At 32.0% G+C, this 23,770-nt stretch overlaps 1 protein-coding gene and 1 pseudogene across 4 annotated transcripts; one reads left to right on the forward strand and one right to left on the reverse strand.

Moving 5' to 3' along the window:
- Positions 1 to 12,989: 12,989 nt before the first annotated feature.
- Positions 12,990 to 17,308, reverse strand: LOC140983454 (COP9 signalosome complex subunit 5b-like; annotated as a pseudogene).
- Positions 17,309 to 17,949: 641 nt separating this feature from the next.
- LOC140982778 (uncharacterized) lies at positions 17,950 to 22,842 on the forward strand. Of its 4 annotated transcripts, none has more exons than XM_073449470.1 (5): positions 17,950 to 18,031; positions 18,685 to 18,753; positions 20,827 to 21,773; positions 22,049 to 22,085; positions 22,518 to 22,842. In XM_073449470.1, exons 3-4 carry the CDS (start codon positions 20,929 to 20,931, stop codon positions 22,083 to 22,085), a joined length of 882 nt encoding a protein of 293 aa, XP_073305571.1. In that variant the 5' UTR covers positions 17,950 to 18,031; positions 18,685 to 18,753; positions 20,827 to 20,928; the 3' UTR covers positions 22,518 to 22,842. The 4 variants fall into 4 exon arrangements, with proteins under 4 accessions (XP_073305571.1, XP_073305573.1, XP_073305572.1 ...); XM_073449472.1 differs by having other exon boundaries at positions 20,858 to 21,773; XM_073449473.1 differs by lacking the exon at positions 17,950 to 18,031 and adding an exon at positions 18,128 to 18,142 and having other exon boundaries at positions 20,858 to 21,773.
- Positions 22,843 to 23,770: the final 928 nt, after the last annotated feature.

Below are 23,770 nucleotides of genomic sequence, written 5' to 3' on the forward strand. Positions count from 1 at the left end.
TTCCTGTGTGAAGACCCAAAATTGTAATCAACGTGCAAAGACCTAATCTGAGATTTTTCTCTATATCAAATGACAAAGTGCATATCTTATTTCATTTTTTGAATTTAAGGGAAATCAATTTGACATTCATTACACCATTTATGCATACACTCTTGTACCAAGCCAAGAATTAGAAATAGATACATTGTGCAACAATCATGATTATATTCATTTACTATGATGGTGTTGACCACATTCTCCCGACCATGCAACAATCATCCAAGCCTTGCATTTTAAAATTCTAAAAGCTTGATTTGGCACGAGATAATTGCTGAATTTGACAAGCAAATTCAAGGCTGCTTATTACTCATAAAAACCAATTTATGACCATTACCCTTTCAGCTCACCTCTCGTAGCCGATAAATAGAGACATTGGATTAGAAGAAAACCACACCAAACGCCATGCCACCTTCGAGCACAAGAGTTGAGTTTGTCGAGCTTATGTGCTGTCAAAGTCTCCAGATTTCAGCATCCTTTTGAAACCTAAATTCTGCTCATTTTCAAGTTACATTTCTTCCATTATATTGTTTCGAGCATGATTGTTGTCAAAATACTCGAGTATTCAGCAGCGTTTCGAAGCAAAAACCTGTCCAAGTTGCTGTCCATTTTCGAAGCCTTTCAACAGCATTCCGAGGTTAACTTTCTGTCCAGGTTTTGAAGCAAAAATCAAAGCCTAGCAACAACTTTTCAAAGCCAAGTTTCTGTCCATTTTCGAAGCAATTTGACAGCCTTTACTTTCAATAGCTTCCATTAATCATTCTCACATTTTGAAAATAATAATCAGGTAATTTGGCTTATATGTATAATTTAAAATAATGATGTTCTTAATCGTACATTACTCGTTTCATGTCCTCTGATTTTGTATATGTTTCATTCCACGCGATTCCTTATGCTGAGAGTTTCCCAAACACATATATAATAATCAGGTAAGTTGGCTTACATGTATATTTGATATTCTTGTGTACTATTGGAGCCCACATGCTGAAAGTTTCCGAAACAAACACCCCTAACTTATCTCCCTAGATAAAGACGAAGATCAATTAGAAGAAAATGAATAACACATGTTTTGGAGTTGGTGTTTAAATTTGATACATGAATTTTCAAGCATCAATTTTAATTTTATTTTTAGTTACGTTATAGCTTTTGTATTTACGTTATGCTCTTTAAAAACAGTCCTAATTTATGTAATATACCGACTTTTGGCTATTTTATGTACTACATGGTTTGTTGTTTCACGATTTTAAATTGTTAAACAACGCCAATGATTCATATCGATCTCGGGGATGATAGCAATTGGAGCCTGAAAAATTCCAAACAACATGATTTGGGTCGGGGCAGTCATCAATGGCCATGCAAAGAGTGCTGCCTAGATCATGTTCCATGCTAGGGCAACCATTTTTGGCCACCCCAACACGGGGTACACGACCTGGATTTTTCAAGCAGTGAAGGGTTGGTCGCCCAGCACAGTTTCATGAATGAGTATTCAAGTTTTCAAATTCAAGATATCACATACAATAAAATCTATCTATCTAATCTAATCTATCTATCTAATCTAATATCTAATCTAATATAATACTATTATAAATATATGAGTTTGAAATGTGAGCTTACTATTTTATCCTTTTATTTGTTTTACAATTTATCATGTTCATGAGGTTATTTAAGTCATTTTCTATGTTGATTTAATAGAGTCATTAATAATGTACTTAACTCAAACAATATAATTATTATTTTGATTTTATTTTCAAATTCAATTTAATTTTATTTTTAAATTTAATTACTTTAATTTATATATTGACATCAAAATCATAAAAAAAATCACTATCATAAGCTTAACTCAATCAAGTTATTTATTAATTTTATTTTAATTTAAAATTTAAAATTAATCACTTTAATATTTACTTTGACATTAAATTCATAGAAAATCACTATCGTAATGTTATAAATTTAAATAAATTTTTGATATTACAAACATTGAGGGTATAATGGGAAGACGAAGGGAGATTAGTCGGATTGAATAAAAATAAATTATTAATTTCAAACACTGTTTTTAAGCTATTTAGTCAATTTTTTGTTATATGTGCTGCTAATCAAATCTAATCTAATATTTAATACTATTATAAATATATGAGTTTGAAATGTGAGCTTACTATTTTACCATTTTATTTGTTTTACAATTTATCATGTTCATGAGGTTATTTAAGTCATTTTCTATTTTGATTTAATATAGTCATTAATAATGTACTTAACTCAAACAATATAATTATTATTTTGATTTTATTTTTAAATTCAATTTAATTTTACTTTTAAATTTAATTACTTTATTTTATATATTGACATCAAAATCATAAAAAAAATCACTATCATAAGCTTAACTCAATCAAGTTATTTATTAATTTTACTTTAATTTTATTTTAATTTAAAATATAAAATTAATCACTTTAATATTTACATTGACATTAAATTCATAGAAAATCACTATCATAATGTTATAAATTTAAATAAATTGTTGATATTACAAACATTGAGGGTATAATGGGAAGACGAAGGGAGATTAGTCGGATTGAATAAAAATAAATTATTAATAAATATTAAGGTCATATAAAACTTCTTTCTCCCATTTAGAATAGAGATATTTTAAGACTTTTTATGTGTCAATAGAGATACATGATTGAGAGAAATATTTGTATATAAGTGATTTCAAACACTGTTTTTAACCTATTTAGTCAATTTTTTGTTATATGTGCTGCTAATCTAATCTAATGTAATATCTAATACTATTATAAATATATGAGTTTGAAATGTGAGTTTACTATTTTACCATTTTATTTGTTTTACAATTTATCATGTTCATGAGGTTATTTAAGTCATTTTCTATGTTGATTTAATATAGTCATTAATAATGTACTTAACTCAAACAATATAATTATTATTTTGATTTTATTTTCAAATTCAATTTAATTTTATTTTTAAATTTAATTACTTTAATTTATATATTGACATCAAAATCATAAAAAAAATCACTATCATAAGCTTAACTCAATCAAGTTATTTATTAATTTTACTTTAATTTTATTTTAATTTAAAATATAAAATTAATCACTTTAATATTTACATTGACATTAAATTCATAGAAAATATAAATATATGAGTTTGAAATGTGAGCTTACTATTATTATCTTTTATTTGTTATATGTGATGCTAAATAAATATTACTAAATAATATGATCCATATAATCATTTTGTTTTCTTGCAATGAGATGAGTTTTTTTAGCCTAGAGTTAACATGTTTTATTATTATATGTCATTTGTATTGATCATGTTGTGTTTGGATTGTATGTGTGATTTCTTTGTTCACCGAAAGAAAATAGAAAAAAAGCCACATATCCCACAAAATTGGTTATTTTTCAATTTTTTATTGTTGAGATATTTTGTTAATTTTTAAACACATAATGCATGTTTGTTGTTTGCTTAGATTATATAGTTTGAAGTGATTTAGAAAATATTGAAAATGCCGAAATATTTTTTTTTTACCTTATGTCTCAGAATATCAAGAGATAATATTTTTTTATTTATTGGGGCAAATGTATTTCCAGACTCGTGTCTATAAATCAATATTTAAAATTTTTACTACATTATTGTATTGTCTATTCAAAATTTTTGTATTTAGATTGATAGAAGGTATTTGAATTTGAGTTTTTATGTGCTTGCTTATATTATTTTTGTAGTATTATTTATTGTGAAAATAATAGGTGGACTAAAAAAAATTTGGTACATTTAGGAGTACTCTTGTGGACGACAAACATGGATAAATTATTAAAAAATATAATATCCAATAGATTTTTGGCATGCGATTTTGTTCTAATTCAATGATTATGCATGATTCTAAATTTTAATTATATCACCAGTTAACACATGTTTTGTTGTTGCTAGATATATTTTGTCAATGGTCTAATTTTTTTTTTTGGTTTAAGAAAAATTGTGTGACTTTATATTATATTTTTACAACTATTTTCTTAATGGTTTTATTAAATGATTTTTTTATGATGATTTCCAGGCACCATTTTTCCCTTCGTGTGTTTTTTTTCCTAAAAACATATGTGGAATATCTATGAAATAATGACGTTAATAAAGTACTTTCTCTTTATTTGAAAAAAATATTGGAAAAATTATACAAATTGTGAATAATATAAGTTAGTATTTAATTTGAGAGTGATTTATACTTTTTGTTGCTCATATATATTTCCATTTCTGTGTTATTGTACTAAATAAATTATTTTTAAACTTTGACTCATCATTTTTCTCTTATCGAGGTTGTTTGTGTTATATTTTTTTATTCATTTGATTAATATTGTTGGCGGTAATTGATTTTTATGATATTATATGATGTGTCTTGTTGTTTATATGAAAATAAGTATGAGAGTACACCAATCAAAGCCACATATTTTGGGTCTTCTGTCCTACGAAGAGGATAATAGATGGTTTCTGTGAAATATGTAATTTATTGGTTCTTCATACATATAGTCTACGAAATGCGTCAGATTTTGAATAAAAAAGTTAAGACAAATATAGTGGATGAATAAAAGACATGTTAAATAAAAAAATAATGTTACATATTACTATGTCCTAATTTCTGTATGATATAATTTAGGCACATTTTTTTTATAGATATTTGAAATTAGGTCTAACTAAGCAACATGAAACATATACATATATATTAATTCGTATTTAAAGCAAAATGTTAAGATCAAGAATGATTCAGATTTAAATTTCAATGAAGCACAATGAAGAAGATATTGAAGAATTGAATGTGTACGTTAACGCAAGTGTTATATAGTGATTATGTTGCTACTTCATGGTTTGCGATATATGGATATCATATAAAATGTCAATATTTCTAAAAAATAAAATAGTTTTTCAAAAAGAAAAAATTTCTTAATTCAGAAAAAAAAATACATGAAAAACAAAATGTGCATATTTCTCATTTTATTTATAATGGTATGAGAATAATTCTAAAGCGTTGTGGACACAATAGATCAATTTTATTTCATTTTGTTGAGACATTGAGCCAGTTTCACTTTATTTTCTCCAATATTATCTCGATATATTTCGAGGTGGCTAAAAGGTTGTTTTTGTCACTTTTTTTAGTTAAAGTGTCTAGCCAACTAATCAATATGATATACGATGCTAGCATAGAAAACTCCTCGCCAAAAAAATTCACTTAGCCAAATATTGAAATTCAAATAGAATTCTACAATATTTCATAAAATTAATTTTGACTATCATAAAATGCTTATGAAATATAAACAATTGTATTATTAGATGTGATATTGAATAAAACAAATATGTTGACATATATTTGAATGATATCTCATACGCATATCTTAATTACGTTATCTGTGTCTTTTCTCAAGATTTTTTAAATACAATTATTAATTTTGTATGTCGTTCTATAAGATATAAAATATTATAAAACAAAATATCAACTCAATAGAAGAAAATTCGTTTTGTTTAAATGAATAATATAATATTATGTTCTAGACTCAATAAATTAGATTGAAACTATATCATTCTCATGATATGATGCACGCAATCATTGTTCTAAAGCTTTCAAAAAAATGACGAACGAGATGACTTTCCTGAATTGCGTCAAATTAAACGAAGACACAATTCTAAGATATATTCATTTAAAGAGATCTTCAAGTATTTTTTGTCACAGTGATTGAGAAATAGTTGTTAATAATTTATTAACATTATAGCTATATGTTGACAATAATGATACTAAATATATAAAAATGATATCACAAATATCACAATGTTTGAAGAAGGTGCAACACTATTAATTGATTATGTTGTTGAAAAATATACATGTTATGCATATTTTTAGTCACAAGTGAAAATCTATCACGACTAAAATTATTTTTTCTTAAGAGTTACAATTGATTGTCAAAAACTGAAAAATCATTTAACAACAAAACAAATAGTCGGAAAAATAAGATTATCAGATAAAAACAATGTAGAAAACCGAAAAATTATCGTGATAAGGAAGCAAACTACGAGCATGTCAGATCACAGATGAGGATTGTGAATAACATAATAGATGTTAAAAACGATCAGTTACTTGTTGAGTATACCAAAATGGTTATATGCATATTATAACAAAATACGACAAAGAGGTGTTGAGTTGTCAAAATCAACCAAGAAGCATATTAAAAAGTGTGTCAAGTGGATAAGATAACTTCTCCGATTCATATATATAACGTCTATGGTCATGGTTTTTTTATTTTTTGTGACTTGGTTTGTTTCAATTGATAAATGCTATTAGCCATGTTTAATTAATTTAAATATGATCAAAATTTCGTACATATATTTTCAGCAGTTGGTTCTCACGTGCAACACACGTGCATTTTTATAGTATATATATATAAAGGGTTTACACTTATGTAATTATAATTATATAGTATAATTATATAAGTTGGCTACGTATCCTCTTTTGATGTAGATGAATCGAAGTCTTCGTAGTTCGCTTATCTTTACATATTTATCTTTAGGAGTAGCGTTGCTCAATAATTCACATTTTCTCCCGTCGTTACGAATGTTTCCTCAGTTTTTTCCTAGTCTTCATCATTTTTAACATTTTTTGTTCCGATAACAGCTTTAGACCAATTATTGAGCAAACATCGGGCTTTCAAATTTTCCGACCTTAAGCTAGAATGTCTCTTATCTAATTTATTTCACACGATACTAAAATTTTGCTCTACTGCAACCGATGAAAAGGGGCAAACTAAAATTTATTTTGTCATTATAAAAAAATTTGGATATACTTGTGTTTGTTACGACCTCCATCACAATATGTCGAAAGTGTCATCATCTACATCACTAGATTTAATATGTTCAATAAAAATACATGCAATATTACAACAATATTTTAAAACTAAAAGAGAAGTAGGATAATAAATACCAGATAATTGGTCACTAATATTATTAAACACTTTTAAAATTTGATAGATACTAGTGTATTATATATTGAATTTCAACGTGTTGAAACGTCCCGTGTAAACTATTTAGGCCTCATACCATTGATTTTGCAAAATTTACCACATTGTTTTATAAATGGAGGATGTGTCCATATATAATGAATTGTTGTTCTAATTGGTTTGATATGTTATTCTATATTTTTTTTAGTTCATCTTCAACACACAAATTTAAAATATGACATATGCACCTAATATGAAAAATTTACCACTTAGTAATGATTTAAATATTTTAATAAGCTCAATAAAACTAGAAGTGCAGTGCCCAAAAACTAGTACACGTAAACCGCATGCATGATTGAATTAATTAATCTATTTAATTAATAATATAAGCAATGCATGCTATATATTAAATTATTTTAAATGTATATATATTTATTTTTATTATGCAATTTCAAATATTTTCTCGAGTTTTAGTTTACAGACAAATATTCGATGCCGAACCAAGAAAGGAGACTTGAGCGGTTAAGATGTTAAAAATTTAAAGTTATAATTTTTATTTTAAGTAAAGAGATTTAGTATTTTAAAATGTTTTAATAATTATTTTTATGACTTAATTAATTAAACTAGGTAGTATTTAATTAAGGGTAGAATTTAAAATTTGTAGGACCCTTAATTTCAAAAGTTGGAAGGCTAAATTAGTAATTTAAATTGTAAGAACTTAATTAGTATATTTAATTAGTGTTTTAATTAAACCGAAACACCTAATAAACATCATAATCAATCTATAAAAGAGACTTAACCCTACCTTTATTCAAAACACATCACACGCACTCACACATTGAACACCAAATCACAGACACACAAGACTCAAACTCTCGGCCATAGTGTTGCAAGGCAAAGGCTTGGATTTTTTCAATTTTCTCCATCAGAAAGCTTAAGTCAACTATTACACTACAATCTTTGATTTATTTAGCCAGTTTTCAAGCCATTAAAAATAGCAATCTGTCTCCGTTCGGCCTCCATTCTCCCACGTGTTCATTTGTTGATATAAAACGCAAAAACATATCTAAACATTTCTTTTATGTATCGATCATGTTATATACTGTATTTTTTTTTATAAAATATGCATGAAAACTCATTGGTTTAATTATATATATGCTAGAACGTGATTAAAACTAGTTTCGATACATATTACGTTTGAACTTATTCGTTTTATCACGTTTTTAATTGTCGTATTCACTGGACCGATCCTATGGTTTGCTGCTTTGTATGGTTATATTTTAGGACGTGTTTTGATGCCATTAGGTGGTCCGGGATGGGCCGATAGGCTTCTGGTGCAACAGAAATTAAAACAAGTGCACAACACGCACTTGGTTAGTTCACAGCTGGTTGCTTGGCTGGACCAGGGCTCGTGGCTAGGGTCTAGGCAGGGTCTTAAGGTTCCGGGGTAGGCCTGGTATGGGTCGGTTATGGCCTAGTATGTCGGCGAATTTGCTGGAGTCGATGTACACCGCATGCGCGTGCTACGTATTACTTGTTATTTACGGTTTATGCATGCTGAGTTATTAGAATTGATCGTGCATGTGTATGCTGTCAAATAAAACCGTTGTTAAAGGCCATGTGCACATGGTCAAAGGGTGTGCTCAAAGACAACGGTGAAAAATCGTTGTCGTAGACGTCTAAAGACGACGGTGGAAAACCGTTGTTGTAGGTCTGTAAAACTGTTATTAAAGGCCTTGAGGTTAAAGAGAAAGCTCGAAGACGACGGTTTGGAGTATTGTCGTAGCTACAATTTGCGAAGATTTTTCAAATTAATTAGCGACGGTTTATGAAAAACCGTCGCTAAAATTAGCGACGATTTGTTTATAAAGTTCGTCACTAATTTTAGCGACGGTTTGACATGATTTCCGTCGCTAATTTTTTCAGTAAAATAAAAAAAAATTACATTTAATAATTTAATAAATATAAAAAAAAACTTACAATCTTACTATGCTAACAATATTCCTGATCTTAAAAATTTACCAAAATTAAAGCGAAAAAATTTACCCTAACTCGAAACTAAAATCGTGTAAGAGAGAAAACGTTTAAGTGTTGTGAAGTGGTCTGGAAGAAAATGGATTGAAAACCCGGATATTTATAGACAGTTTGCGACGATTTTTGGTTTAACCGTCGCTATTAGCGACAGTAATTTCAAAAACCGTCGCTTCTAGCGACAGTTAAACAAACACCGTCGCTATTATAATAGCGACGGTTCTTTATCAAACCGTCGCTAATTTAAAATTTGCGACGGTTTTGTTTAAAAACGTCGCTATATATAGCGACGGTTTTGTAAAACCGTCGCTAAAATTAGCGACAGTTAAACAAAATCGTCGTAATTTTTAAATTAGCGACGGTTTGGTAAACAACCATCGCTAAATTTAACGACGGGTTTGCAAAATCGTCGCAAAATTTAATATTAACTACAAATTTTATAAAAAAAAATTCAAAAAACCGTTGTCTTTTTCCATATGTGGTTTCCGTAGAAAACGTTTAATAGAAAAATTTGCACTTGTTGAAAGCTAATTTTCAATAAAAAAAATTTATCACAAAACTAAAAGAAAGTTGTTCAATCGGACAATATATATCTGTTTCTTCTCAAAATTATATTCGGAATATTTAGATAGTTGAGAATCGTTATCCGTTTGAGACGAGAATGTCGGCATTTGAGTTTGAGAACGATCAATACCAATTTTCACCATATAATTTTTTTCGACATGTCACGTTAAAATTCCATAACCACCTTTTGTTGAAATTTGTTATTTTTCGAAAAATATTTGCATTTAGCTTGTTAATCACTGGATGGAAGCGTCATTTTTTTCGAAATGTTTGGTGAAGATGTTAGATGTGGGGCGATGCATTACTCAAGTTTTAGGCGTCTTCAGATTATTCATAATTTCTTGATTTGGATGATGATGTATTTGTTGGGTCGTTTCTTGTTTTTGTTGCTTGTTATCGGAAAAATTAAAATCATACCCGAACGTTGAATGAAGAAAAAAAGTTATAGATATCAAACACTATGTTTTTGAACATCTTTAGGCACAAAATTATGTGTTCTTAACTGTTGGATCTCGGTTTTCTCGTGCCCAAACGCAGCGAAAGTTTTAAAATTTTTATTTTATTTTGACAATCAAAATATATATGTTTGAGCACTCGTATGGTTTTATGAATAAACATTCATAGGATGTTAAAGAATTATACCTTTGGTGAATAATTTCACTTGACACCAACTAATCCAGGGTTGGCGGATATAGCTCTTTATAAATTCCCTACGAACGTTCTTCAGAAACTCCTTTCTTTATTCTTCTAATCAGGTCCACGACTAGATGATTTGTTCCTCTTCTAATTTGCACTATAAAAATTAGAAGAGATTTTACGTTGGAGATCAAAGTATGAGAGACGGCTCAAACTTTTCCCTGAAGAGAAGTGGCCGAATTTTGGAGAGGAGGAGGAGAGGAGAATTTTGAAAATTCCAAAGTGTGGAGGCTAGGGTTTTTCAAAATTGTGAATGAATCGTGTTTAACCTTAAGCTTAATACACATATATATAAGCTTAGGACCCATTAATAAAATTAAATANCTTTTTGAGAATTTCAAAGATGGGGAGTCTATGGATGGAGGCTAGGTTAATTTAAGGTCTCCCATTTAAATAAAATATCTATGACATAATTACCATAATAAAATAATTGGACCNAAACCTTAGTAATATGTATGTTGGTCTTGTACTCCTACAAGTCCATTATACATATNCCCATTAAACTTTAATTATTTAGTATGTTGGACTTGTACTCCTACAAACCCATTCAAACATACTTACCACCAATTTTAATTTAATATTTAATAAACTCAACCTTTGAGCTTAATAAAATAAATACATTATAAATTCAACATTTGAATTTAATATTTAAATTATAAATTCAACTCTTTAAATTTATCACCTCCAAAATTTAATATTTAATAAACTCAAAATTTGAGTTTAATAAATTAAATTCTCAAATTTTATAAATTCAACTCCTTGAATTTATTCTCTCCAAATTTCATAAATTCAACTTCTTGAATTCACTATCTCATAAATTCAACTCCTTGAATTTATTTTCTCAAAATTTAATTATCATAAATTCAACTGCTTGAATTTACTATATCATAGTATAAATTCAACTCCTTGAATTTATTCTCTTAACGGGAACAAACGATCCAGTGCTTGTGTGACCCTCGATAGTTCAGGGATACAGCTAGCCGTGGGTTCACAACTCTTTGTGATTCAGGACATAATCCTTTATTCGGGCTTACCCTTATTTGTCTCATTCTATGTATCAATAATTGATCATGAGAATGTCAGAAATCATATTTCTGATTAAACCCATCGAATCATGGTAAGTGCGTCTAGTAGCATCGCCCAATGATTCCCTAGGTATAACTGATAGTGCCTGCAAGAATCAGTCGATTATGATTAATGTACAGTACGGTCCCTTCATCTCATATATCCCGATCAAATCTGCAACCATTGATTTATCGAGGGTTGCATATTAATTCGATAACTACGTGGCACATATGAATAGTGGCATTGCATGTACTATTGGAGAACTCCTTCTCCAATGTACATCTCATACTTTGGCGAGAGATTCCATGCACTATTATTTCATCATATCACATAGGATATCTACACCCGTAGGTGAGCGGTGAATCCCCGACTACAATGCACTGGCTCCTATATGTGTCGCAACTGTACCCAACCTCGCCACATGATGACTCTCCTGGAGCCGGTTAACGAGTCAAAGCACATCCATAGCATATAGAGCCTCAGTGTTGTCCCGGGTCGTAAGGACTAATGGTGTACAATCATAACCACGGACTTATCCTCTCGATGAATCATAACCACTTGGAAAGTCCGACGGAGGGTTGTTCGGTATAATCATCATATGACTACCCATCTGCATGTTTGGACGTCTCTATGCCCTTACAAAGAAACGGAGTACACAACATCACATATGCTAGTCTCGAGCTCAAACGACCTTTATCCATGTTTTAGGCGGCTGAATCGACTAAGAACAAATTTAGAATATGTAGTGTTTACAAATGAGTTTCAACATCGAATTACGATTCATTTGTATTAAAGCATAATCAAGGATTTTATCTATGCTGATCGCATGAGTATACAGATAAAGTGAAACGAAACCATTAAAAGTTAAATTATATTAAAATAAAGATTGATTATTTCACTTGAGTCAATAAATTTCCTAGCCAACCGTTGGCTTGCAAGACATCTACTCTAACATTAACCATATTAAAAAATGTAATAGATTTAGTTCAAGGGGTCGCATGTATTTTTTTAAGTGATGCACGCATAAATCCACAAAACACATGTGACCTCTTACAACTACTGGATCAACATTTGAGATATTATTCAAAGTGTATGATCGAATAAAAACTAGTTTATTCATGACTGAGTCGAAGAATTCTCTAATCCGATTGCTGCATATCTTTTGGATTTTCTGTTCATTCAAGATAGAATTTGAATTGAGAATGTGAGAAAGTAAACCTTACAACATTGAGATTATTTTTAACTTTTGTGAATTTGTTCCGAAGCCTTCCTACATTACTCCTTTGATAAAGGGTTCGAATTTCATATGTTCTTGCATTTTTTTTTATCTAAGAAATCCTAATAGACATATCATAGAAAATTATATAAAAATAAATTTATTAATTCTAGAAATCATCTGATAGTGTTTTTGCCGTAGACCATTATTTTGGAAGAAATGGCCACTACAACATTTTAGATACTGACATAACTTTTAATAACTTGTTCGAACCTTCTGTTTTACCCAGTTATCATTTGAACTCCTTGACTACTTTGCTTTAAAATTACATTTTTATTGATTATATTAAATCTCTCATTTTATTTTGTTTCGTCTAAATTAGGCTCAAGCAACTAAAATACTAGTATTTAAATGGTAATATCTGTGTGAACAATTTAGATTCAAATCCATTTTCAAGAATTTACAAAAACTTTAACCAAATAAAGCTCCCGATAACAAAGCCGCAGATTATGTACGAAGAGCCAACAGGTGGGAAAATTAGCCGAGTCTTGGCTAGGTAATAATAGAAGAGACTCATTAAATCCTCTGTTTAGTTCTGCAGTGAGCGAGTGTACACCACCGGAAAAACGATGTTAAGGCTTTATGGCTCAGGTTTCAACCATTGGTTCTGGCCCAGATCTATTGCACTGGCAAACGGAATTGAAAAGTATATCCTTGATTACCTAGAATTGAAGTTTAACAAGGTACAGATCAATAGAACTCAACATATGTATTGCGGACATAAAAATGTTGGCGAAGTGTTGAATCACAGATACCTGGGACATCAAACCATGAACCTGCTCCACAGTGATCTTTTCACTGTCACGAGAGATCTTGTTAAGCTGAGATTCTTCCTGAAATACACAAAGGCAAGCATCCACAGATTATAGCAATATTTGCATGCTGAATTATTTGTATACACAATAGCGGATCGTGGCACAGACATCGCATGTCCATGGAAAAATGAAGAAAGTAATTAATTTTTTTTAAAAAAATAAACGGCATCAATTTTTAAAATTAAAATGGTAGGAGAAAAATATGATTTAAAGAGAATTGTGGAATATGTGATCGAGTGGTTAAATAGTATTTTTGGAATTATATAAAAGTTTCACCAACATATTAATAGTTGGTTACTAAGTAGCTACGGAGAATAACATACACAAAATCATCCAAAGCAAGCAGGTGTTTTTTAAGCACTTCACAGGATGTAGTGAAGAAACACCAGGCCTGTCTTTAAGGCAGTCCAATGTGTTCATTGCTCACTAAAACAATCCACGAATAAATGTCATTATTAATTTGTCAGGATCACAAAATTTTCCCTAATCTTGATTTTGTGCAAATCAACAAATTGGCAAAAATGAATGTGATGACCCCAATTTGAGACGATGTAATGACATGTGACACATGTAATTTCAAAAAGATAATTAGTTTTACACTGCCTGTGGCAAAATATGATTAGTGGAGTTCGGAATATCTGGACTTAGTGACTTTTGCTATATAAAGCAAAATGGTAGGAAAATAACGGATATGCAGAATATAAAATTATTTATATGTTGTATTTTCAGTTTTCCGTCCACAATCCTACAGTTGTAAGCATAAATTGCGCAAAAATTCAAGTGCTAACAAAGCAGTATACTACTATTCACATCGTTACTTGGAAGTGTTATGTATTAGAGGAAGAAATTTGTAAACAAAGAGTATGGGAAACCAAAAGAGGGTTTTGCATACAAAACAAAATACAGCAGAAAACAGCATTAGCACACTCCGACAGCAGTTCTAGTTTTATGCACAAGTAAATTGCTGTCAAATGCACTGACCTCTTTCCTCCGTTGTGGGGCTGGTATCAAAGGACCAAAACGTGAATGAGCTAATTGATTTTCAGCTTGCTCTAGTTTCTCAGCTGCACAAGTTCCATTTAACTAGTATTAATAAACAGTGCCACGATATATAAGGTTGCAATATCAGAAGGTGTAGATGCCGAAATAATTAAATGCACAGACTGATTGCCAACAGCTCAAGCTGGGGGGAAAAACACTTTCGACTGAATTCATTTTCCACGAATATCTGAATGTTCTGACTAATTTTTTTTTTATCAGCTTTCAAAATCAACTATCGCTCACTTTCAAAACAATTCTCTTTCAATTACAAATCATTTCAACGATTTCAAAAAGTAACTGAATCGTTCAAGCTTCAAAATGACAAAAAAATCATACAACCTTCCAAAAGTTTCAGAACACATTTCCAACGAGTAATTCAAAATTATTCTCAAAACATATCAGTTGATAATGAAAAACACCCAACCAAACGTCAACTTACATATCCAAGGAAATTACCTAAATCTGATATTTGACCAGCGACATAGTCTCCATTGCCAAGCAAAGGAGATGACGATAGGGTGTTAACCCAATACTTATTCCATAGTAGGTCCAAAAGATGAGAATCAAGAGATGACTTGAAGTATGTGATATCCAATGAATAATACTACATAAAAGAAAAGACACGAGTAAGTGAGCAAATTCAGTATAGAGTGCTTTGGATTTGTACGGAAACATAAACTTTTACCTGTTTGCAATGAACACCAAAATCCTCGATTTTGTTCAAGGGGATTGTCTGATATTCAGAAACTGGTTCATCTGGAGGCTTATACCCTTCGGGGTATGTTCTAAAAGCACCGATCTCAACTTTTCCAGCAGAAACAGTCCTCGTTGGATCAATAACAACAGCCAGAAAAGGCTCCTGGAATTGTTGGTTAAGCATTTGTGTAGAAACATCTATACCAGAAAGCCAACATCCATAACCAGGATGGGAATGGTACCACCCAACTACGTTCTCTAACCGGCCCGCCTTAATAAACAAAATCAAAGTGAGAAAAATTGCAATGAGAAATGACAACCAAAATAGCTAACGGAAGATTTTGATATGACATAATCACTTACAAAACACTCTGTGTTTACATGATCTAAAATAATCAAAATCCCTCTTTACATTTTCATAGAGAAATGGTCTGATGTCCAATAACTAATACAGTCAACTCCCTGACAGTTAGCTCACAGAGAAAACAAACAGGAAATAGCACAAACCGTATGCGCTGATAGCATTTTGTTGGAAATAAATAAAGTTAGATATTTTTAGCATTTTACAACTATAGGATTCGTGTTTGGTTTGACCATAAATGTTAAAGTGAGATCTCTATTCACTTAGCGGGAAAGCCACTTATATAAGATATCATTGCGTTGGAAATAAATAAAGTTAGATGTTTTTAACATTCTACAACTATAGGATTTGCGTTTTGACCATAAATGTTAAAGTGAGATCTCTTTTCACCTAGCGGGAAAGCCACTTATATAACAAAAATAAACCACCCCATGGATTTAACCACAAGAACTCCTCCATACTTTTGTTGGTGCCAACTACAAATTAATACATTAACAGCGTTATTATAACCACGAGAAAGATAAGATTTCACGAGTAATGTTATAAGCCAACAATACATTAAAAAATCAGATATGATGTCGAAAAGTCCACAAATCATCGGAATTTGAAAGACCTTCTCACCTTTCATGCCTTACAGCCTCACAAAAACAATCCTGTTATTTTTTTCTCAATATCAGAATTAATACTAATAGTTGTGCTTGTGTGAAGGCAGAGACGGTGGCATCATTTCAGTTTACAAACACAATGCCCTGGAACAATAATACATTTGTGACTAAATAAATACCACATTCTTTTAAAAGAAAGTACCGCATAAAATAAAACCAATGCACAGGCACAAAATCAAATTTCACTATCATCTGATTCATCAGCTGATTCATATCATCCATTACAGTCCTTTTGGTACATAATTTGTCTTTGTTACACACCAGAACATAAATGATAGCTTCCATTAAGCTTACAATCAAAGGTAAACTAGGACCCAGCAGGGGGGGCGGCTGACGCTCTAAAAAACATTATGTGAATTTTACTAAAAATTAAAATATCACCGTCCCAAATTCCAGTGAGTCACCCTTCCCTTCTCATCTCCCCTGATTCCAGTCGCGACAATAGCACTCCAAGCCAACCAGACTTACAATATTCTTCATAAGGTGTATTGATTAACGACCAAATTCCTATTTATTCTCCGCATACACAATCCTAAGACTTCTCGCTAACTCCCCGACATTTCTATATCACGATAACATAAGCATGGAATCTTAAACTCCAATAATATCAAGCATAAGAACCTGCTTATTGTTCTGTGAATATTCCACCATATACTCGTACGCATCGTTCTGTGCATTAACCCTAGTTTCAGTGCCCTCAACGGGAAGGGCAAAAGCATCTATCACAATAATCGTATCTCCGTCAGTTTTGCCCTGCATTAGGCCCATAACTTCAATGGTTCCTCCAGAACGCGCATGGACAACCATCTTGAGGAGCGCCAGAGCAGAGATTTTCACCCACTTGAAGTAGTGAGGATCGTTAACCCAAGGCTTCTTGCTGGAACTTATCTTGCGCCGCGGAGTCGTAGAAGAAGATAGCGTCGGATGCCGCCGCCGCCGAGGAATCGTTGGAGGAGGCAGAGATGATATTGTTCTCCAGCTCCCATGTTTTCCGAGCAATCGCCGCCGACGAAAAGGGATCCATTGTCGCAGTAGAAAGCTAAAACCTCATGCCAATCTGTTATTTTCCTCATTTTTTGTTGTCATATCTGACCTAATAAATATTTATATTTTCTAAAGAATATATTAATTACTCGAAGTGTTCCAATTTTAGTTTAACCCGGAAAAAATCATAAATTCAAACGGAACATGAAAATCGAATTTATATAGTTCGATTTCGCATTATATATAAATAAAATAAAACAAACCGACAAAAAAAAATTGCAATTTAATTAGATTAATAATTGTATTTATATTGTATATTTTATGAAATGATCATTTAGTCCATTAAAAATTATCTTTGCCAATTTTTAGTTTATGGTTATTTATTTAATTCATTAAGATTTTAAATAATGTTTTACTAAAAAAAACATTAACTAAAAAAGCAATATATTATATTTTAAAATATATTTAATTACTGATTAAATAATTGTCAAAACCAAATATTTCGAATCGTTTTGGAAGAAACACAATTGTAATATCGAATTATATATTTTTAAAATAAAAACAAGAAAAAATAATAAAAAAAATTCTGCTTTTTCTTGTAAAAGTTATAAAATTACTATGACAAATTTATAAAATGGAGTATATTATTATTATTATTATTTTATTAATGAATATGATCAAATGAATGGGGAACAAAAGGAAAAGACAATAAAGTTCACATCACCAACCATGAATGAATATTCATTTAATTTCATCAGAAAATAGACAGACCCTATCGTCTCCACTTTACTTCTCCATCCTCGGACTTTGAGAATAACCAGGTTCATCTCTCTTCCTCTTTTACATGTATTATATGTACAAACTCGAGGGAGATTCCGATTCTTTTTATTCGCGGATGGGGGTTGGATGTTGCATGTTAATCAATTGCCTAGGTTGACTTTTGGGTAACAGTGGATTGGATTTCTTTGATTATCCCATGATGGCCGTGGGTTGCTTTAATGGGTTTAATTCATGTTTTTTTGGTTGATTTTTGGGTTTGATTGCTGTTTTTCGGATTTTACAAGTGTTCATCATCCAACCCGTGTGGAATTTCCCCGTTCTTTGGCCTCATTTCTATGTGAAATGTTGAGGATGGGGACTGGTTGAGATTTGTTTCCATTTTTTATCATTAAAAAAAAAGATTTTCTCTTGGGGAGACTGGGATTGTTGTGAGGTACATCGAGGTAGTTTTTGGATTCATGGTACCTCCATTTGAAGAAGTTGATGTAAGAAAAAACTATTAAATGCGAGGCAAAATTTTAGTTTCAAGTCTTTTCCCACTTACTTATATCATCGGTTGCAATAGACCATGTGTTGTTTCTTGAAAATTTTCCATTTGTTTGTATTGTGTTTCCCCTGAAATTTTTGTTTTATTTCGGTTATGATTGAGGGCAGTGATACTTCCTCTTTGAGTTGATGTTCATTCTTCATGCAGACGTACTTAAGCTTGCTTTGAGGAAAGAAGTGGCGATCCGACTGATTGATTGTTATTCCTAAATATCTCGTAAGAAATGTTTTAATATCTGCAAAGATTCGGCGTTAGTGTTTCTGCCTTTTTGTTTTATTTTGGCGAATCACATATAGAATCAGGGGAATGGCCGAAAAGTGATTTGAAAACAGAGTAAAGGTAAGGAATAAATGAGTAATGAGAGGTAGACATGTTTCTCCTCGTAAAGCAGATTGTTTTAACAGCTGCCTCTTTGTGATTATTCAGATGACTAGGAAAAGAAAGCTTTACATCCTCCATGTGATGTCCCACAAATTCACCGTTGTAACAGGCAATTATGAGCTAGGACTTCGTAAAAATTTCGCGTAATCTTCGCATAAGTTGAAGCTCAACACCACCAAAACATCAATCCTAATCAATACATATAATCCCACAAACCTAATGCATTTTCCCTAAACTAAATTCAGCACGATCATCATGCACTATATTAACGTAACAATAAATCTGAACATAGGTTTATGCCATTTGAAAATATCCAAAAACTTACAGGCTTGGATAAGACTAAATATCGCCTGTAACTCAAGTACCTTTACGAGTTATATCATGTGTCACTACCCCATAGACTCTTCACGAGCTGACTTGTTACCTTTTCATCAGAAATAATCCCACTTGTGAACACAACATCAACATAGTGATGTATCATCACAAATCAACTTATAGATAGCAACTAACAAATAAAAGGAGGTAATGAATTAACGAGACACTTGATACTCTATTAAAGATCGCTATTCACATCTAATCAATAAATCCCTGCTCGAAGTGGTTCACATCATACCATCTGAAATCAAAATCCATTTGCTATATCTATTGATATCAAACATCAGGATCAGCTAACATCTTTATGTAAAATGTTAGCTTATCACAGCAGCTACATTTTACATTTTTGTGTCATATTAGACTAACATCATTATGCATTGCACAAATGCACACCATAGAAGAACAATATCATTAAGCATCACATGCTTGCAGTCCATCACAAGCTACATCATTAAACATCATCATATAACCATCATTTGTGCATCATATCTAACTAACATCATATCACATCATCTACTGCGACAGCTACTCCCGGCCCTTGTGAGTTCCCATGATATCTATATATATAATACTAAAATACCAGCAAGCAGCATCATAATCAATTCTAGTGTCAATGAATAACTCAAAGTACGGGATATCATCGATTAAGTAAATTAGCAGACATCATCGTAGTCAATTGTAGTGTCAATGAATAACTCAAGTACAGGAATATCACTGATTAAGTAAATTTTTGACACCATGACTGTAAAACGATTATCCAAACAACATAACACGACCATAAAATTGATATAGATCATTATCCAAATGAACCCCACTTTATCATTTATTCAAAATTTAATATAAAATCAATATGATAATTCCGAAAATATAAACATGTTGGCAGGTGTAAACTGAATAATAAACCATATACATCATTGTACATTATTACTGTGAAATTTCGGTTAATTAGAAACAACATCGATCATTTGAAAGTAGCATCAAAATATAGCTCTTTCATCTCGTAGATTACGAATATGTGTTTTGTTTGGTTGGCGATTACAGATTACTTAAAAGGAGATTAAAAAGCTTTTAAACTCTACAAAACCTCTAACCAAGGAACCCTATTTTTTTCCATCTTAATTTAGTATATTATGACATCTGGAATTATATGTAACCACCAAATACATGTCCCATAATTTTAGTATTTGTGCGCTAACATGAAGGTGTCTATGAGCAAAAATATCACACACATTCATTGCATGGCCGTGCTTCTCACCTCCGCACAACAGTCCGCAAACAAACCAAAATGTGATATTTTCATCTCATTTCAATTTCCACTTCAGTTATGGCAATTTGCTAACTCTTCTGAAGCATATTCTTCGAGAATAATTGCTTAGTCGGTTGGGTCCAGGCGTCACACTCCCCCAACGCCCTTTCCTACTATCATTTTCAATTTTTTTTTCCATTGCTTGTAAGACTTTTTTGCATGGTGAACTTATAGGATTATTGTTAATCTACCATTCATTATTCTGACTCTAATATTTTTATCAAAAGGCATGAAGGTTTTTGCTCCATGTTTCTAGAGACTTAAAGTTTGATTCTCTGCGTCTGTTTTGAGACACTGGAAAAGAGGCCTTTAGCCCAAACAGAACTGGAATGGATGAGATTCAGCTGTATACGAACTGGGATGATGTTATTTGTCCTATCTGCTTGGAGTTTCCACACAATAGTGTTCTCCTCCATTGTACGTCGTACCATAATGGATGTCGGCCATTTGTGTGCGACACAGACCATTTGCAATCAAATTGTCTCTATCGCTTCAAGCAAGCAAGTGGGATGCCATCTGGATCTAAATCACCAAGTTCTGTTGAAACTATGCAGTCTTTGGATCTGGAATCGGATTGCAAACCGGCATGCCCCTTGTGTAGAGGAGAAGTTACTGGATGGATAGTGATTGATATTGCTCGTGTACACCTGGATGACAAGAAACGCCGCTGTGAAGAGGAAAAATGTGCATTCTCGGGTACGTACGCGGAACTTCAAAAACATGCACAAGTAGAGCATCCTCATGCTTGCCCTTCAAAAATCGATCCTGCCCGCCAACTGGATTGGGAGAATTTCCAGCAATCTTCCGAGATAATTGATGTGTTAAGCACTATCCAGTCGGAAGTCCCTCGTGGAGTGGTTCTAGGTGATTATGTGATAGAATATGGAGATAACTCGGGAGATGATTTTGACGACATCCCTGGAGACAAAAGAAATTGGTGGACATCTTGCATGTTATATCAAGTATTTGAAAATTTTCGGGCATCTAGAAACAGAAGAAGATCAAGACTCGGTGTTTCCAGAAGAGGAAATAATCGTTTGAGTTTTGACACTTCAAACTCTGATGAGGGTTCTATATCATCTGTAGAATATCCCGATTTTAGATCCCCTGTAAACACGGTTGACGAGTTTGTGAGTGCCAGAGAAGTTTCAAGGGGAAGAGTTGGTCAAAACAGGTGAGTGGATGCATAGTGTGTTACTATTTTGTTTCCCATGATGTGGCAGTTTGTTATTTTTATCTTTCAGATAACTCAATAAAAATTGAGATTATGAGCAAATTAAATTTCTGGATGGTTCATTTCTTTATGTGTTTTACATATCTGTTGATGTTTTAAAATTTTTTGCTGATTTGTCAGTCTTGTTTGTTGACAAAACCATAATAAAATGGCTACCTTCAATTTTTATTTTGTTGCTTGGATATCATCTCTCTCATGTAATTTTTCTCACACAGCTCTCGAAGGCGTCACTCTCGGTTCTACGACATCTAGGTAAGCAGTATTACAGGAAGAAACACCTCCATGATTTACAATTATGTTTAGAGTAAGATGCATGTTAGGTGAAATAATTTGTATTATATTGCTTCGCATTGGATCGGGAGTTGACTCATTGAGAAGGTGGTAGGCAAATTGATAATTGGCTACAAAATGTTTAAATTTCACTTTAATTTCTTGAATACAAGAATCTAGCCGACACGAGAAAATCTTTTTTCAATTGTCCCTGAAGTTCTGTGATGTTTTTTTACACTGCCTCCTGAGTCACCGATGATCTAGTTTAGTCCAAGCAACACCATGTCTTTTTTCTTTGCACTGTCTCTCACTATACACGCCCCGGTGAATCAACTTCTACATTCATTTAGCTTCATTCAATGTCCGGATTCTTGTTTCTACCTATCAGTGATCTCTATGTCCATTCTATAACAGAATACAGCTAATCTTGGATATGGAATGCGAATAGAAGCTTGCAAATCTCACTTCACCGGTTAGTGAATGGAATCATGATTGGAACTTTAATTACATGTAAAATTCCTAGTTGACTTATTTACTCAGATTTCCATTTCCTTTTTTAAGTTAGTGCTTGTCTAATTTACATTTCCTCTCTTGGAGGAAAGTTTGTTTGAGGTTTGAAATTTATGGATAACGTACTTGTATAATTATTTGTTTCTTAGTTCCCATTAAAATAGTTTGTGCACAGGGATATTGTATCATGTATAATTCCATTTTATGCGAGTTCATTACATTTTCAGAATACTCTGGAATCAATGTTCTTGATGGTGGTTGTTACGCAGTAATTCTTTGTCGTTTCATGTATAATTTTGGTATTCAAGTACATATAGATGATTGATTGTGCTACTTGTGTGTACCCAATCCTTCGTATGAAAAAAAAGTGTTGAAGATTTGATTAGATAAACTCGGATAAGATGTTTTTCATATTTAAACTTTTATCCTTTAGTTTGTAATTTAAATCTTCAAATAGATTAGGTTGCTAGCATTCATTTTGTGTAGTGTGTGTGTGTGTGTGTGTGTGTGTGTGTGTGTGTGTATATATATATATATATATATATATATATGTAGGACGGTATTCATTGAGAATAAGTAAGAATAACAAGATTATCCCTTCCATCCACATATCTATTCCCCTCATAAAAACAACATGATATCCCTGCCTCAGAGATCTGGGACGTTGCTCGTGAATTCTATTCATGTAGCGACAGTACGATTGAACTCTTTGCAATTGAGTCGGCCATACGCGATCTCCAACAAGATGATTCCACTGTGACTGAGTATTCCTGTGCCCTCACTCGAAATTGGCAAATAATTGATTTGACTTAAGACACATTGACTGGAAGTGCTCCACAGACGAGATGTACAGATCCATTATCGAAAACAGACTGGTATTCAAGTTCCTCATGAGCCTACATAATGATTTTGATGATGTCCGGGGCAGAGTCCTTAGCACAAAGCCTTTGCCCAGCCTGCGTGCGGTTTTCTCGGCAATGCGTCAGGAGGAAATTTGACACAAAGTGATGTTGGGCTCATTGCAACAATCATCTGATAGCTCTGTTCTCGTCCTTCGACGTCAACCTACATCATCTCCTACTACTTATGGTCATGCCTCTCACGGAATTCGCCACGGACAATCTTCATACAATAATAAAGGAAAAATGATTTCCGGA

This window comes from Primulina huaijiensis, chromosome 8 (genome assembly GCF_012295235.1).
Source record: "Primulina huaijiensis isolate GDHJ02 chromosome 8, ASM1229523v2, whole genome shotgun sequence".
NCBI lineage: Eukaryota > Viridiplantae > Streptophyta > Magnoliopsida > Lamiales > Gesneriaceae > Primulina > Primulina huaijiensis.